Source organism: Lampetra planeri, chromosome 7 (assembly GCF_965212315.1).
Source record: "Lampetra planeri chromosome 7, kcLamPlan1.2.h2, whole genome shotgun sequence".
NCBI lineage: Eukaryota > Metazoa > Chordata > Hyperoartia > Petromyzontiformes > Petromyzontidae > Lampetra > Lampetra planeri.
This window is the reverse complement of record NC_136113.1, coordinates 12903662-12921351: the sequence shown is the minus strand read 5'-3', so window position 1 is coordinate 12921351 and position 17690 is coordinate 12903662. Positions and strand designations below refer to the sequence as shown.

Genomic DNA, 17690 nt, shown 5'->3' with positions numbered 1-17690 from the left:
GGCCGTAGAATCAGCACCGTTGACAAAGACGGTGAATCGGAGGAAGTCGAGGTACCGCTCCCCCTCCACAGGATTCCAACCGATGTCGGGGTAGCCGCGGGTCAGGAGCATTGGGCAGCTCTGCAAGCCGCAGCGTGCCAGGTAGCGGCCCACCTGCGGCAAACAACACAACATCACGTATATGTATGCGTCTTGAACTTCTTTCGCACCATACGTAGCCAACCATGCTAATTGGAGGTGTGGGGAAGGAAAACAAAAAAACACAAAAAAACATTTCTAAAGAAATGAGTTTTCAATCTAGATTATTTAAAAGTTCATATCTCCAGTAGCTTCCCAGTATTGGAAGAGCGTTCCCGACGGCCGCAGAAGCGCATCTGAAGGCGCGCAATGAGGTGACCGTCTTTTGTTTGATGGTTAGCCAAAAGCTGCTGCGAGGATGACCGGAGTTCGCGTGATGGGTTATGCTCCTTGACGAGATCAACAAGGTATTGTGGTTCATAAGAGCAGAACGCATCACGTAACGATAAACACGTACTTCCGCGCAGTTCTTCGCGGTTGTGCTCAATAGCTCTCTCCGATGCGTTTTCAGGTTGTCTCACGTGTTTTTTGGCCTGCATGGATTTAAGCCCGTTGCATTTCACTTGTTCAAGAAGCTCCCAGCACACGGAGCGAAAAGTCGGACGAAGGATGTCTTGCCGTACGACTCGCGGCAAGACCCGAAAACACATCAGAGAGATGCAACAAAGGGTCTGTTCAAACACGCGTCGACCGATGTTCGTCTTTGCTGGTGGCACTGAGCCAGGGTTGGAAATTGTATAAGGCAGGGGCCAGTCCCTCCATAGAACAATCACCAGCGAATTCTCACAAATTGGTAGTTATTTTATGAACTGTGCAGAGATGATAGGCCAAGTCAATCTCTGACCGGGATTTTAACTCGCAGATTTCCAAGTCTTGAGTATGTTCTCTAATACAGGTGGCTGCCTGAGCAGATAAAAATAATAATTTCAGTAATTAATAACGACAATTTATAATTCGCCAAGAAAGACATTATAAAGCATGTCAAAACTCTTTTATGAAAGGTACTTTTTAGAAAATTACTAATTTATTCTGAATTTTCCTTGTTTAAAATGAATATGTCTGAGACACACAAATCAGGAAGACCATACATATACCGCGCATTGGGATCTACGGATGAAATACGCCTTACGAGTAAAAAATATTACTATTACTTTAAAGTTATTTCCTCACACTAAACTGTACGTGTGGATTTATTCTCTGGTACTCCAGTATCATCACATGCAAAATCACTCAATCAGAATTGGGCCAAGGTGGCCAATAGGTTCAGAGGTCACGGTAATGAGCCAGCATCCCTGAGAGACTGGATTTGAATGCGGGTAGCCACCCCATAATTAAATACGGTCCTCAGATTAGTGAGTTAATGGTCTCCTTCCCGGACACATAATGGTTGCACAAGGAAGCTTTTACATTAAAAATGGTTCTCCACTTTGGCTGAAAAATGTAAAATCGCGGTTTGACTATCGTGCCACTAAGACCAATGTCACAGCAAGTACATTGTAAAGCACGCCCCTGTTGTGTAAAGATGACGGAGCCAATTGGAGAGTTTTTCAGAAATATGTTCTGTCAAAGCCTATTGCACAACCATTCTCAGAAGAATGAGGTCACGCACAAATGGATTATTCGTCTCATAACTTGATGCTGATAGTACACCAGGAACAACATTTGAAAAAAAAAATACTCAAACATGCCGTGTAGGATCTTCTAGGAAAAGCCTTTCCTAAATAGAGCGACAATTATCGGACTTGGACCAACAGAGCAAGCGGCCACAGGCTGTAACTTAAAGGCATGCGCCTGCCTAAAGTGCTATAAAAACGTGAAGAGAATCACAGCAGGAACTCATTGCCATTGAAGCTGACCACATGAACACCACTTTACCACCCAGGGAACTCAAAACATCCCTGACAACCCAAAGCACGGCTAAAGGTTCTGAGCTGTCAAAGGGCTGGGAGGAAGAACACACGCATCATTGATCTCTGAGTCCTGCTGTCTGAAGGACTTTCATGTGGACAGTGGTAAAATGACACGAGAAAAGAAAAAAAACCTCTACGGAGGCTCATAGATTTTCCCCGTCGCTTTACAATGCATGCCCATCCACTGCAAGGCCCGCTCGCAGTAAAAGAAGCCTCGAGATTCGGGATCTCGGCGAGGACTTCCCCCCCCTCGTGAAGCGAGCCGTGCGGGGCGATTTGCCGGCCCATGGGGTGCGCACCTTCTCCAGCTCGGGCTCGCGGAGCGCCAGCGCCAGCTCGTTGTTGTCCATGACGGAGGCGGCGGCCACGTCGAGCGGCGTGGAGCCGCGCATCGACGGGGAGGCTGCGGGCGACGTCCACAAAAAAAACACGGACGACAAATCACGCGTACGTTGCGGATTCCGTGAGTCTTTGTAGCGTGCGTCTGAAGTCTGCGTTGGCGGGATGGAAGCCGATGCTCTAGCTGTTATGGTAAAATGCGTTTGCAGATTTGTTCATGTTTTTTTAATTTCAAGCACTGCACGTCCCCCCAAAACAAAAACACACAAGCACACCGACAACAACAACAGCAGCAGCAGCTGTCCATCATCACTGAGTGGCGGTGATGTTACCACAGCGCTTGTGCCAGGCTAGACGCTCGAATTACAAATATTTGTTTTTGATATAGTGCCCTATAACCCAGGGTGTCCCGGTAGCACTTTACATGACATATGATCACATCTAATCTCAAACATGTGAAATGGCACTCCCAGTTGCAGCTGTCCCCCTATAGGCACAAGTCGGCTCCAGGCCTGCAATTGGGCATGTATGCCAGGAGGGGGCAATGATTGCAATGTATCATCCCAATTGAGTACTTTGCTTAATCCAAATCAAGCCTTCACCTAACCTCGCCTAGAGAGCTCACCCCAAACCCAAGTTTGCCAACTCAAATCAGATCCATACCCAACCCTCAGCTAACCTAGCCCGTTCCGAACAATAGTGGGGCGCCACGGTGACAAGATGTTAGCTCGCTCGTCTGGTATACAAGAGGTCATGGGTTCGATCCTTTCCCTGACACCTATATATATGGAGTTTGTGTGTTTTCTCTGTGGTCGTGTGACACTATCTCCAAGTCCTCCGGTTTCCCCCTCTACATTTAGAATCAACATGCGAGTTTTTGGCTGCTACAAATTTCCACCTTATAAGCCACTTCGTTGAGCTATCCTTTCTGGCCAGGTTGCTTCTGAGAAAAAGATATATAGCTCAGTGGGCCTTACCTAGTAAAATAATAAAAATGGTTTAAGTTTAGAGTGCGGGGCTACCGAACGATTGGGCCACACACCGAGCCCGACGCTGCTGTTCTCCAGGAGGTAGCCGAGGTGCTCGAACATGGCTCGCTGGTTCTGCCGGCTGATGCGGCAGAAGTAGCACAAGAAGCGGCAGCAGTTGGCCACCATCTTGGGGAACGCGATCTCCTGTGGGGGGAGGAGCACGGTCACGAGGCAAATCTCGCTGGAGAAGAGCGACCATGCGTCTGTGCGACCGCAGAAGAAATGTTATTTTGGTGGACGCCGCACGCAAATAAGAAGTCTACTGGGTTCCACACATTCATTACGGACTTAAAAGAGCTTGCCACAAATGAACCACGATACCTGGCTGATCTCGTCAAGAAGTATAAACCATCACTCCAACATTGGTCTTCTTCGCAGCGGCTTTTGGCTAACCATCGAACAAAGGTGGTCACTGCATCGCGCGCTTTCAGATGCACTTCTACGGCCGTCTGAAACGCTCTTCGTTACAATATTAGGAAGCCACCGGAGCTATTAATTTTTAAATGTAGATTGAAAACTAATTTGTTTAGAACTGCTTTTGCGTTGTTTGGTATCCTTTCCCCGCACCTACGATTAGGACGGTTGGCTACGTACGGTGCGAAAGAAGTTCAACATACATTTGTGGGCACAGGCCCCCACACACGGACAGCAATGAACAATAAAAACGGCGCATTGCTGAGCGCGACAGAGAGAGAAAGCTGCAGACAACGGGCGGCAGACTAACGTGACAGACCGGCTACACCAAGGATGCAGCCTATTGCCGAGTGTGACAGAGAGTGGATTGGAGCCGGGGCCGTGATGGAGAAGGGGAAGAACGCACCTTGGACTTTCCCCCGCCCAGCACGTTCACCATGACCTCCATGACCGTCTCGTGCATGCCCAGCGCTCTCATGAGGTTGGGGTGCTGGTAGAAAACCTTGTTGTTCATGATGTCCCTGCAAGGCATATTATTCAGGATTATCAATGTGTTTTGTTGTGAGAAATTTTTAACACGTTAACACCTCTCACTCGCGAGTATGGGCAAAGTCCAAGTCAGAAGTGCTTTCCTGCTCAAATGATTGTGAGGCATCGCTCACTTTGGTTGGGGTCCTGAGCTTATGAATATTACACATTCTTATGATAGAGGTCAATCTCCCCATAGAACAACACCAATTCCCCTACATGGTGACAATAAACCAACAGTTAATTTACCAAAAAAAGCCTCACCTACGTTCAACACTACGCTACGATTCTGCTTGGCGTGTTCAATCAGCTCCCCGGTGAGTATTTCTGCAAACGGAAAGGAAACTACGGCGGTCCAACACGGGCTTCGCGACTGTCGCTGAGCCACCGCCCATCGTCAGTCGGCCTACACCGCAACCAAACGCCGCGGGGGGCCCTCGCGCGACCTCCGCAGCCGGTGCCCCCCGCCGGCGTGGCTGGGCCCGCCGCGTACCCTAGGCCGCGTATCATGAGCTTCTCCTCCTCGCGGCCCATGCGCACGCTGAGCAGCGAGCGGATCTGCGTGAGCGCCGCCAGCAGGGTGATGGTGTCCTCGACGGAGGCGGCGCTGATGGTATAGGCGCGCGGCAGGGCGCGCACCAGCTCGCCCACGCCGTCGTACTGCCGGTGGAGCAGCGTGAACATGGCCGTGACGAGCGCCGGGTCGGCCACGTGCGACTCCTGCGCCCAGCGCACCAGCGTCCCCGAGATGAGCTGCTGCAGGCAGTCTGCCGGGGGTCAAACACGGTTTGGCGCGGTGGTGAGGAGCGGAGGGGGCGGGTAGGGGAGCATAACCATCACGAGAACTGCGGTCATCCTCACAGCGGCTTTTGGCTGCTGGCCATCGAACAAAGGCAGTCACTGCATCACGCACTTTCAGACGCGCTTCTGCGGCCGTCTGGAACGCTCTTCCTTCCGACATTAGGAAACCACTGGAGCGATGCATTTTATATCTAGATTGAAAACTAATTTCTTTAGAAAATGTTTTGGTGTTCAGTTTGTTGTCCTTCCCCACACCTCCAAATATCAGGGTTTGGCTACGTACGGTGCGAAAGAAGTTCAACGTACATACAGCGAAGAGCGTGTGAGGGGAAGGACGGACGGGGAGAGTGAAGAAAGACTGACAGGAGGGATTTAGGGATGAGATTAAAAGGAGGGAGGAAAAGAGACTGAAGGAAAAGGAATTATGTAATGGGTTTGGATTGGGATTGAAAAGGGAAGCAGATTAAGTAAGAGGGGGTAATTGAGGGATGAGACGAGGAAGGAAGCAGAGAGGGATTGAATGGAGGACAGGAAGACAGAATGCAGGAAGAGAGGGAGAGTGAGAAAGAAAGGAGTTGGGATGGGGTTAAATGAGCGGGGGGCAGGATGGAGCGAGCGAGGGCAGAAGGAAGCAGTGTGTGAAAGATGTTTCAATCTGGACTGCGACCACACCTGATTGACCCCGATTCTTATCTTTAAAGTGGCTGGACCACATCATTTTGGAAATGTTGCCACTGTTGGTAATGAAAACATCGCCACTTTTTCGCTAAAACAGGACCCTGCGGGGTGGGCTGGTAGGAATAATACTTAGTACCGGTACAGGGATATCGACCGGGTATAGAGGAGTTAAAGAAAAAATTACTGTATTCTAGTGTAACGTTAATTAAAAGTGTTTGTTTTGACAAGAAACGCTGTGAGATTTAAAGACCCCCCAACACCACCCTCAACACCACCCCTCCCACCAGCCCTCCCACCAATGTTTCTTGTCTCTGTGTTAAAAAAACGTGCTGCGTTTCAGTAAATTAATTTTTTTTAAAAACGTGCTGCGTTTCAGTAAAGTAATTTTTTTTAAAAACGTGCTGCGTTTCAGTAAAGTAATTTTGAAGTGAAGTTTAAAGTTTTGCCGTGATGCGCCGGAAGCGACGGCCATCTTGTTTAATTCACAGATCGCAGGGGGAGCGGGCGGCCATCTTGTCGGACAGGGTCATGCCAATCTATTGGTGGTCTGGTCCACTTCGTTCCTACCAGTATAAATCAGAAAATGATGAACATTTGTGAAGATGAGACTCTGGCGTGTTATGTCTATGATCTTCTGTATATAAAACTACCTCTGTGCGAGAATAAACTCGTTTGGATACGTTTACCATTGCAAACACTTTCACATATAAGTACCATCTAGATGGAGCTTATCGCCATTGGTACTTTATTGGATCGGCGCATTGGTTAAAATTGAATCTCATCTGAAAATGTACTTATTGTATCGATGTATCTCAATTAGCTTAAGCCTCTTGTACATCACGTGACTTCTGTTTGGCCACCCACGTTCTGAACCTCTCCCCCGCTGCCCCTTGTGAAAATCAGCGTCGAGACCCTCATGAAGCCTCCTTCTCATCCTCATCTCTACTGACGGAAGCGCGGAGTTGGCCTCATAACTTGAATCTAAATTGTCTTATGGTTCATAATCAACGTTTTTGGGTTTAGATCGCGTTATTTATAAATGTGTCGTAACCCTCCACCACCCGACACGGCCAATCAGTAAAAAAGTGTCACGTTGACAAATGACAAATTAGCTCACTGCTTTAGCCCACCGGTGTGTTGAAGCGCAAAACCACAACATTTACAATTTGAGTACGACGTTTCGCTGGTAATTGCATCCAGCATCATCGGGCGAATTGCCCGATGATGCTGGATGCAATTACCAGCCAGAATGGCGAATTGCCCGATGATGCTGGATGCAATTACCAGCGAAACGTCGTACTCAAATTCTAAATGTTGTGGTTTTGCGCTTCAACACACCGGTGGGCTAAAGCAGTGAACTAATTTGTCTTTTGTCAACGTGACACTTTTTTACTGATTGGCCGTGTCGGGTGGTGGAGGGTTACGACACATTTATAAATAACGCGATCTAAACCCAAAAACGTTGATTATGAATAATATTGGTCGCGAAAGCCTACGTGTTAAACTGTCTTATGGTTGTTATTGTTTGACTTGCATCACACTGGGATTTTTGCACACAGCGTTGTAATACGGTGGGTTTTATTTGGAAGATTTGCTCGTTTATCCAGGATGTTTCTGTTGCGCGTCGTCGCTTTAAGATGTTCTCCGTTCATATTTTGTTCGTTGCGGTTGCACCCGACTCAAGAGCCGCATGGCTCACATGGCTATACCTAATTAATGAAACTTGAAACTTGACCCTTTGCTCCTGTTTTCTCCGTTCCTCATCTTCAGCTCACTTCCCACGGTGGTGAGATGTTAACTACCTCGCCTGGTATACAGGAAGTCGTGGATTCAATCCCGACCCTGACGTCTGTATGTTTGCATGTGCTCCCTGTGGTCGCGTGGATTTTTATCCGGGTTTTCCGGTTTTTCCATCCACATTTACAAACATGCGTTTAGGGCATTTGGCTACTATTAAATTCCACATGATAAACCTCTGTCTTGATTTTCATGGTCAATTTTCTTTATCTTCCTATAGCGTGCGCCGGTCACAAAGTTACTTGTGTCTTACAAGGGGAAAATATGGCCGTAATGTTATGTTCTTATTTCCAAATTAAATATAAAACCAAATTCATCAGCTGACCCCAGTTTGTGTGCGTGTGCACATGCTATTTTGGCTGTGAAATACAACAATCTTCATAAGTATAATAATAATAATGAAATAATCATTCGGAAAACATTTTCCCCATTTATTTTTAAGGCTAAGCATCGCGTTGAGGAAGTCAATGAAATTACCGATACGAATTATTTCTTAATGAACCTGAATATAAATAGCACAGTGAATGCACATGTAAACAAACACTCAAGATGGCTGAGGCCAGCTGACGATGCACCACACGATTGAAACCTTATCACATTCCAACCAAAGCAGATTAACTGTCAAAAACAGTGGCCAGTTGCATTCGAATCTGCTATCCTAATTAAGCCCCTAATTATAATCGAGGAATGGCTTGCCCACCGTAATCCAACACGCCTGTGGTCTTGCCAGGAGAGCAACTGTCATGGATAGAATTGAGGAGCGGTGTAGGAGGGGAGGGGAGGGGAGGAAGGGGGGCACACGAGATGGAGTGGCCGGGAGAGTCAACGGGAGTCCTGGACCTTTTTTAGACGGCTCGCGGAAATAAACCCAACGGTTGTGGACCTCGTGGGTATTGCGCAATCGCAGGGTGATTCCCTGCTTTGGACTCGCGGGAGCTGCCCCTTCCGCCCGTACGCGTTTTGTGTCTCCGACTTGTCAGGGAGGGTGTGTGGTTCTTTACGTGGCTGGGTCGAGGTGACTAAACATTTAACTATTTTTTGTTTATTTTACCAGGTAAGACCCACTGAGCGACGTAGCTCTTTTTCAGAAGCGACCTGGCCACAAATGATAGCTCAACGAAGTGGCCTATCATCACGTGGGAATTTATAGCAGCCAAATACTTTAAATACATGCTTTTAAATGCGGAGGGAAAAACCGGAGGATCCGGAGAAAAATCCACGCGTCCACGGGGATAGAGATATACAGGCATCGTCAGGGTCGAGATCGAACCCACGACATCCTGTATACCAGGCGAGGGAGTTAACATCTCACCACTGCGGCACCCACGCTGGGACCACCACATACGTGTGGAATCCAGCACTCTGAAGGCAGGGTTTGTTCATGCAGCCATCTGCATGGTCATGCGTGTGCCTTCAAGCCTGTACAATGCAGTACTGCGAGCAGATTGTTAAGTTACCATACAATTATCGAATTTCCACCACCAGCTCAGCGCCACCAGGAGATGACCACTCTCCCGTTACTCATTCTATTTTAGTTTGAGTGGCATTTGCAGTGACGTGGTCTGAGCGAACGATAACTATGTGTGTAATTGTGCGAAGCAAATTAAGTGGTATGCCAACCGAAATACTGTGGAAACATATTTTGGTATGCAGCTATCTTGAGCCCACTAACAAGCCACTTCATCAAGGGATCAGCATCCAAAGCGAAGGCAGAAAGCCAGAGACAGTGGGAATACTATAAGGGTCGACTCTGGCTGAACAGATGCCGACTTGCGCAGCGGCTGAAGTACCTGGTAAGAGGAAAGCAAGCGATGACAAGGCGTGGTGGCGTCAGTGGGCTAGTCGGTGGTGACCTATCGACCTAAACCTGACTGCATTCCACAATCCCAACCGCAACGATAGCGATGCTGCGCCGCTAAGTGACGCGACGGAGCCGTCGCTCCGAGGTCTCCCCGTTGCCGACAGCTTACTGGGCTTGGTATCGTCCTCGTCCGCTTGAGAGTTTCCGTCTTTTCTCCTGAGGTTCTTGACGCGCTCCACCAGCGCCATGAGGCGGCCCGAGAGCGAGGCGTCCTGGTCGTCCTCCTGCTCCTCCTCGTCCTCGAGCTCCACCCCTGGTGCACAGAGCGACGACTCTCAGCGCTTAGGGACAGAAACAAAAATGCAGCACCGCACCGCACCGCTCGCCTCCTGGCGTCGACAACAAAGGCTGAATGGAAAATCCACGGCGAGGATGCCGTTCCAAAGAGGGTTATCGAAATGCAAATTCACTTGATTCGTCATGGGACCTCCCTTGCGAGCATCAAAATATAAGAATAGGTTTTACCCTTTCTGGCAACAAAACAGGGGTTAAGATGTTAAATACTATCAGAGCATGTTTAACACAAGCATATGTGGTTAATGCAGACATGATTCCTTGCAAAAGGTTTCTGTTTAGTGTTTTAACATCTTAACACCTGTTTTATTGATTCGTATTTAATTTACCTGTAATTTACATTTTGAAGTGCTTCATTTTATGAAAAAGAACGGAGCTTTGTGGAACATTTGGCGAGAGAGAGAAAAGTTTACAGGGTTGTTAACTTTAAATACAAGGTAAATTTGGGTGTAATTCTGCAATTCATAAGGGAAATGGTTGGAGCGCATGTTTGCTCTGCCGATGTCAACCAATCATAAATTATGAGGCGGGCATGGGGATTCCACCACAGCATTGTGATATCATTATCATGGTGTTATGCTCGGCCAAGGTCAGAGCCAACCAATCAGGCTCCAATTCATCCGATGCACATGGTGACAAAATCATCAAAATCGTTGCCGGAACCTTTGTCGAGGAGTGTGCCACCATGCCTTTCGACACACTCAGCCTGGCGACCACACGCCCCAATGACGGAATGCTGCTCATGAATTGAGGAAACACGTCCCGTAATAATGCGAAACTGCCTCGGCTCTGGCGCTGGACCATTCTGCCACGCAGGTATTGCCAGATGGAAGAAAGCATTCTGAAGTGAAGGGAAGATCCATTCCTGAAATTAAATAAAACGTAAAGGTTTCCTCTGCAAGGCCACGATTTCACCAAAAGGGAGTGGAACGAGTGTCGTAAACGTGTCACGAATTGGACAAAATGCATTTTTTACGAAAAATTATTTAGGGCTCTGAACATATTACAACAACATGAACCAAAATGCACGACTCAGCACGCCTATAACCCAGCTCTTTGGAAGCAGGGTGTGTGGATGGTGTAGGGAACATGACACTCGCGGTCCGCTGGGGTTGGTAGCTGGACAAAAGATTCGAGGAGATGGGCCTCTTTACAGCACAATCCTTGAACCGCACACGACTCTGCACAGCTTCGAAAGCCACTGTATAAAGTACAGTATTTTTTACTACGACTATGCACTCAATACAAAAACCTTCACTCACCGCATGTCGCTCGGGACCGTCACCAAATGAATGTATGATCCTATTTTAATATTCGCAAACTAAAGTATCTATCAGCCGCTGACAGGCAAGAGATTAAAGTCTTTAAGGGCTCCAAATATTTCGCGTGCATATGTGGGCGTTGGACAAGAACATTCCAAGGCCAGTCCAGATACTCAATTTAGCCCCAACTGAGCGTTCTGCAACGTGTACTATTTAACGTAATGTCTGAGACCAAGGCACGGTCCAAAGCACAACGATTAATTATTGAGCATCAAGCAATCGGAGTTTTGCACAATTCATTCCAGGTGGCTCTGCACTCTTGCACCCCCCCCCGACCTCCGATTAGCGTGCGGTTGGCTCCTTACGTTGAGAAATAAGTTCAACATACATATATACAGTAAAACCTTGGATTGCGAGCATAATTCGTTGCGGAAACGTGTTTGTAATCCAAAGCACTCGTATATCAAAGCACTCGTATATCAGTTGTGATCACGTGACGCTCGGCAGACAAAGCGTATACACGTGCTACTCGTATTGCAAGACCTCGCTCGTTTATCAAATTAATATTTATTAAAATTTTTAGCTCGTCTTGCAAAACACTCGCAGACCAAGTTACTCGCAATCCAAGGTTTTACTGTACATACTTGTCCTAGACTTATTTCGTCACCCAGTTTTCAAAGGTAACACTGCTGGGTGGACAGCGGTGGAGGAACTTAAGAAACGGTCCCCATGTTTAGCGGACCGAACTGGCGACGTCTGGAATGCAAGAGCAGTGTTCCAACCATGACACCACAGGCAGCGCAGCCCACATGGTTCAATGTCCAGGAAATGATGAGCAAAGAGTGAAATAAGCCCCGTTTGTAGGGGCCTGGAGCGCACTGGATTTAACGGGCCCGTCTTCCTCAAGCCAATGCAAAGCCACGCGACAAATCCATCAATACATCAGTGCACGCACGTGAACTGGTTGCGCTCTGACAGACGAGAGTGGGAATGGCTGCTCGTGCAAAAGATGATGCCCTCTGGGGAGCTGGCGAAAGAATTTACTTGATCGGACATGAGGACGAGTTAAGCCTGTCTGGGCCAGACACTTGTTGCCTACGTGGCTGCAGGCTCCATGAATAAAGAGCCACCCCACATCGCATTTTAATTTAACTCGTTGGCACACGGCTCCCATGAGACTCCCTCCTCCAGGCAGTTTAAACGGCTCCTGAAATAAATCCGGGAAAGTCCTAGTAAGAAGACAGATGCGTGATTGCGTGTGCGGGAGTGCACATGCGGCATTGTACAAACAACAGTAACGTTCCCGAGTGCAAACCTGTTACTCGTAACGGTGCCTCACACACACACACGTGAACGGTCGTCTGCTGCGGTTCCCACAAAGGCAACAAGACAAAGATAAAGATCCCCTGTGTAGCCTTAAAGGACTGTTCAGGCAAGTGCTGTTAGCGAGCACTTATGAAGGCCGGAACGGCGCATGAGGGGGTGGGCGGCAGCACCACCCTCGGCCGCCTTTGTCTCCCTTAGTGGCGATGTTTTAATGCACCGCACCAGGTAATCATTTGAGGCTGAGTCGACCTACGGGAGGCACAGGACCGATTCAGATAATTGTAACCGTTGGCCGTGAGTGAGGATCGAACTCGGGTGGCCAGGTTTGTAGCACAGCGTGCTAACCGCTACATTACTGCTCCCGCAAAGGCACACGGGGGCACACACGCGCAATTCCATACGCTCGTGAACAAGTGTGCACCAATGGGAATGTGCGCGCACATGCGTGTAAACACACCGTGCACGTATGCACACACGTACAGCAACGGCCGGCAATCGTGACGAAGCAACGGTGACGCCGGTACGATGCTTATGCCAGGACTCGGTAGGCTCGGGTGCTAATTACTTGATCGGAGAACCTGCCTCAGATGCAAGGTGACTTGAGACCGTGTGGATTGGGGGAGTGGTGAAGGCTCTTGGCAGTAGGTCAATGGAGAGACCCATATGACGTGACGTGGGCTAACAGACCGGAGTCGCTGAGCTATGTATATTCTGTGCTTCTCAACAACAAAACTGTCATTTGTCACTAATTATTATCGATGCTGTAACCGCAGTACTTGTATCAAGACGGGTGAACTTTGAGGCCACGTGATGTGTCGAGGGTTTGACAGCAGGAAGTCTCGGGACAGAGCCAGGTGTTATGGGCTAACTGACCTCGACAACTGGCAGATGCACCTCCTGCGCTCCCCCACTGTGCCTGCCCGTTTCCCTGCCCTCCCTGCTTGGTGGAGGGTGGCTGCCTCCAATTGCCGAGTTGCATCTTTTATGAGCCTCCTCCTCCTCCCCACACACACACACACGCACCTGCCCGTGTACACACACACACACGCACCTGCCCGTGTACACACGCACACACGCACCTGCCCGTGTACACACGCACACACGCACCTGCCCGTGTACACACGCACACACGCACCTGCCCGTGTACACACGCACACACGTACCTGCCCGTGTACACACGCACACACGTACCACAGTGCAGCAGCAGGTCGTCATGGAAGTCGAGCAAAAGTTCTCGGGCATCATCGGGGCAAGGGCACTCCTCCTCGCTCTCTCCATTCTTGAAGTTGAGCAGCGTGTTAATCTACAGAGAGAACCGTAGGGGACAGAGGGGAGGGAGTGGGGGGGGGAGACGACAAGATGATGAATTTCGCAGAGCGACAGCAACGAGGACCGAATGTGTAGGTGGAAAGCATGGAATGCAATGCTGCAGCATGCGTGGAAGTGCGCATAGCTAACACGTGGTGCTCGCTGATATCACACTCGGCAGTTATTTACCAACAAGTGTTCCTCTCTCAACCTCCCACCTATGGTGCACGCTAGGGGGCCGCTCATTCTCCTCTTGATTCTCATGCTGTCCTAGAAACACCTCTCAATTGCTATTTGGAGCAATTGATTCATTTCTTCGTGCGATTTAAAGCTAGGCGGCCGAGTGCACTTGTGAAGCCTAAAAGCAGCACTGCGCACATACTACTGAGACCCAAAGTTCAAACGTGGCCAGCCGCTTGCGAGTAAGCCAGGGTTCTCAAGTGCAGCGAGCCGATGGTCTCAGCCCAGTGACAAAAGAACTTCCCCATCCAGCAGAGGTTGAAAGCTGGGTTGCTGATCCAGGAAGGTGAAGCACAGATGAAAGCGGTTGCCACCTAAAGCCCACTTTCCACCCGTAAACACAGCTACAAATAGGGCAGCACCGTTAGCCGCAATTACAATGACAATTGGCATCACGATTGCAATCCATTACGAATTGCACGATGACAGTGGCGACGGAGACCAGCCCCAGCGCCCCCGCTCGATCCTCACCTGCTCCTGGGGAGGGGAGCGGAACTCCTTGGTCTTGCGAGCGGTGAGCGCGGCGGACATATTGAGCGCCTGCATGACCTCATTGTAGCGGAACTTCTGGTTCTCCTGCATCTTGATGACGAAGCCGTCCGAGAAGGCCACCAGCGCCTCGATGCGGTGCCGCAGCTGGCAGTCGCACAGGAACTGCAGCAGGTGGCACATCTGCGCGCAGCCCCACGCGCAACGGGGAGTGGTGGTGGCGGGGGGTGGCAGCGCACGGTCAGGCGAGCATTTACGAGCACGGAATTCTCGCGGATTCACGATGAATTTCTGAGATGGGAAACCACGGTCTGTTGTCCAATTGATGGATAATTAATTAATCAGCTCTGCTTCGGAGTGTGACATGAACCGAAACGAAGAGCAGGATCGTCGAGCTTGGGATGTTCGGCAAAATCCTTGACGAGTATTGTTGCGTGCGAGATAAAGACGCATGGCCATAGATAATTCACATACATACACACACGCAGGCGAATTCATTTAAAACCTACGAAAAACAGATCGGCAATTCAATTGCAGCAGCTGTGTGGATGGGCATCTTTCACGCACATATTCTCTCCACCAACCCAACCTCGAAAGCGGTGGATCACAGGCTGTGCACCACATGCCCAACTCAAATCATTGGCACAAACGGAACTCTAAGCCAGTGAAAGATGCATCATCTCAATTCAGTTTTCCTGGCCCACATGCCCGACTTGACTTAGTAAAATAGAAATTCCAAAGCTAAACACCAATACATGTTGCAAACAGATGTAACATCACACATACCTTGGGGCTCAATGCCTGCCCATTGTACTAATTCTACCCCCGCAGGTCGAGTTCTCACATTTTACCCCAGTACAAGCAGTCGTCAATTCACCATTCGACTTACTGCGATTATATCTGTGTGAGTATGCCCATTTGCAATTACTTGGATGATGATGGGGAATCAAACAAGGTTCTTCTAAGACTGCAAATGCAAGCCTAATGTGCTATCCCCTGTACAATGTCACATAAGCCAGTCACTTCCAATTTACTGTTGGAAGAAATAGCTGCAATTATTACAATTGGGTGCACAGTAATGGTCATCCTGAAAAGGATATGCGTGAAATGATGTCTTCATTTTTAAAGAACATCTAGAAAGTCCTGAAGTTAAGCAGCCCGTTTAATACAAATATGGTTGATCATCCATTATCCGGCGGCTAAGGGGGGAAGCTTATGTTTGCACATTATTGCATAACGTTATGTTTTTAGGTGTTGTGTATATGTTTCTTAGTGCTTTACATGTGTTTACTGTATGAAATTGGCATAAACATACCAAAAGACCAACATAATAATCCTACTCTAAAAGTTTCTGTATTTACTGTACCGTACTTAGCATTCCAATCTTGAAAGACTCCGCGTGGGGTGATGTACGTAGTTACTACTCAGGCTCTTGTTTAAAAAAAACACGCGTTTGACGATCACCATTACTGGGTTACAGCCTCTGGAGCGGTTTCACCGGATCGTCCCGGGACCTTCAGATAATGTTAGAAGCTGGATAGTCGCACGGTGCAGGGATAATCGATGATCAACTGTATTTATAATTGTAACCATTCCACATTTCTACGTGAAATAAATTACCGCCGGAATTAAACTCTGGAATTCCACTGCTTACACCTGGGTGGTCTCCTGCCAGTGTCACCTAAAATTAACCGCTGAAGCTTTCCATGAAAAAGGTGCCTTTTCTGTAACAACACCAATTGTTTATAAAAACGTGCAATCAACTTGTGTCGCACATTGTGAACACTTGGATCATTTTCTACCGGCGTCCCAGTAAAACTCCAGCTATTGTGTTCATAAACCTGGAATTGGATCTCGGAGTTTTCAGTGACAAATAACAAAACAATTGTTTTGCATTCATCAAATCTTACACGAAACAAGCAACACACGTATAAAGTAACCAGGTAAAAGGATTTGAGTCAGTGGCAAAAATAAAATGTGGGTGGATCTTTCAGCTTTATGCGCTGTTTATCTAAGCAGGAAAACCGCCAGACACACGTTGGCCTTCACTGGGTGGACAATGTATGTATGTATATTCACCTTCTTTTGCACCGTACGTAGCCACCCATTATAATTGGAGGTTCGGGACAATCCTCATGAGTAGCTGGCTTTTATCGGCAAGTGCCACCGCTGACGCTTACAGCATTCACTAACAAAGAGTTGAGAGGTGGACAGGTTGAGCTGGGGGGTGGGATTTCCATGAAGTGGCTCAAGCAAATGGAACCTTAAAGCCGTTACCCCGACAATCAATTACAGAGCAAGGTCCGCTGTGGAGTTCTCATCAGCAGGACGAGGGCTGGCGAGTCAAACTGATTAGCAAGGGGGCATTAGCAAGGGCATTTCAGGCACCTGCAGCTTCACGGGCTCCTCCAGCTTCATCTGCAGCAGCCCCTCCACTGGCTCCTCATCCTGCTGCTGTGGCTGCTGCTGCTGCTGGACCGCCAGCTCCCCCTCCTCGCCGGCGACCTCGGCTCTGCGACGCTCATCCCTGCCGCCGTTGGCGATGGCGAGCGGCGCCCGCCTGTCGCTGGCGCGGTCCTCCCTGCCGCCGCCGCCGCCGCCCTGGCAAGCGAACACGCTGGGATCGACGAGCATGAGGATGCGCTTGACGTCCTCGTTTCCGAACACGCCCATGGTGAGCAGCGTGTGCACCAGCTTGATGAGCGGCACGAACAGGTGCTCCGTGCTGCCGCCCACGGGGTCGCGTGGTTGGCACGCGCCCTCGCGCACCGCCTCCGACAGCATGCCGATGGCCTTCTCCTTGAGCACCTCGAGCGGGAAGTCGGGGCTGAACTGAGCGCCGTCGAGCGAGCGCGACAGGAAGCCCACGGACGAGACGCGCATGCGCGGGCGCAGGCTCGTGCTGAGGCCCACGCCGGGCAGGCCGTGTCGCTTGCTCTCGTCGGGGAAGAGCGTGATGCGCCTCGTCTCGTCCGTCATGGGCACGATGAACTCGCGGTTGGTCATGAGGCGCGCCGTGCTGCACGCCTGCAAGTGCAGGCTGATGAGCAGCTGGTAGTAGCCGCTGCGCAGCAGGCCCGGCAGGTACTGGTTCTCGATGGCGAAGAGCAGCTGCGCCTGGTCCACGTGGCTGCAGAGCGCGTGCGCCACGCGGTTGTTGCCCAGGGCGCACACGGCCGAGTAGAGCTTGAGCGTGTGCGCGTGGAACTTGCGCAGGTCCCTCCGCTCGGACAGCTCCAGGATGTCCATGCACCTGCACGGGGAGGGGGGCGGGGCGGAGGGACGTTGCACACCCCGACACTGTTTTAGTCCTGGCGAATTGCGGCGACGTGTC

The 17690-nt window shown here is 49.5% G+C and overlaps 1 protein-coding gene across 1 annotated transcript in view; it reads right to left on the bottom strand.

Moving 5' to 3' along the window:
- The window catches only part of LOC144720153 (ryanodine receptor 2-like), a 289470-nt gene that overhangs the window by 104402 nt on the left and 167378 nt on the right, over positions 1-17690 (bottom strand). The window contains exons 34-42 of the mRNA XM_078596660.1: positions 16745-17609; positions 14339-14539; positions 13511-13622; positions 9547-9690; positions 4794-5067; positions 4179-4293; positions 3370-3502; positions 2288-2391; positions 18-153 (exon numbers count right to left, since the gene is read on the bottom strand). Coding sequence (XP_078452786.1) covers positions 18-153; positions 2288-2391; positions 3370-3502; positions 4179-4293; positions 4794-5067; positions 9547-9690; positions 13511-13622; positions 14339-14539; positions 16745-17609 — 2084 coding nt within the window. The remainder of the gene's footprint in view (positions 1-17; positions 154-2287; positions 2392-3369; positions 3503-4178; positions 4294-4793; positions 5068-9546; positions 9691-13510; positions 13623-14338; positions 14540-16744; positions 17610-17690) is intronic.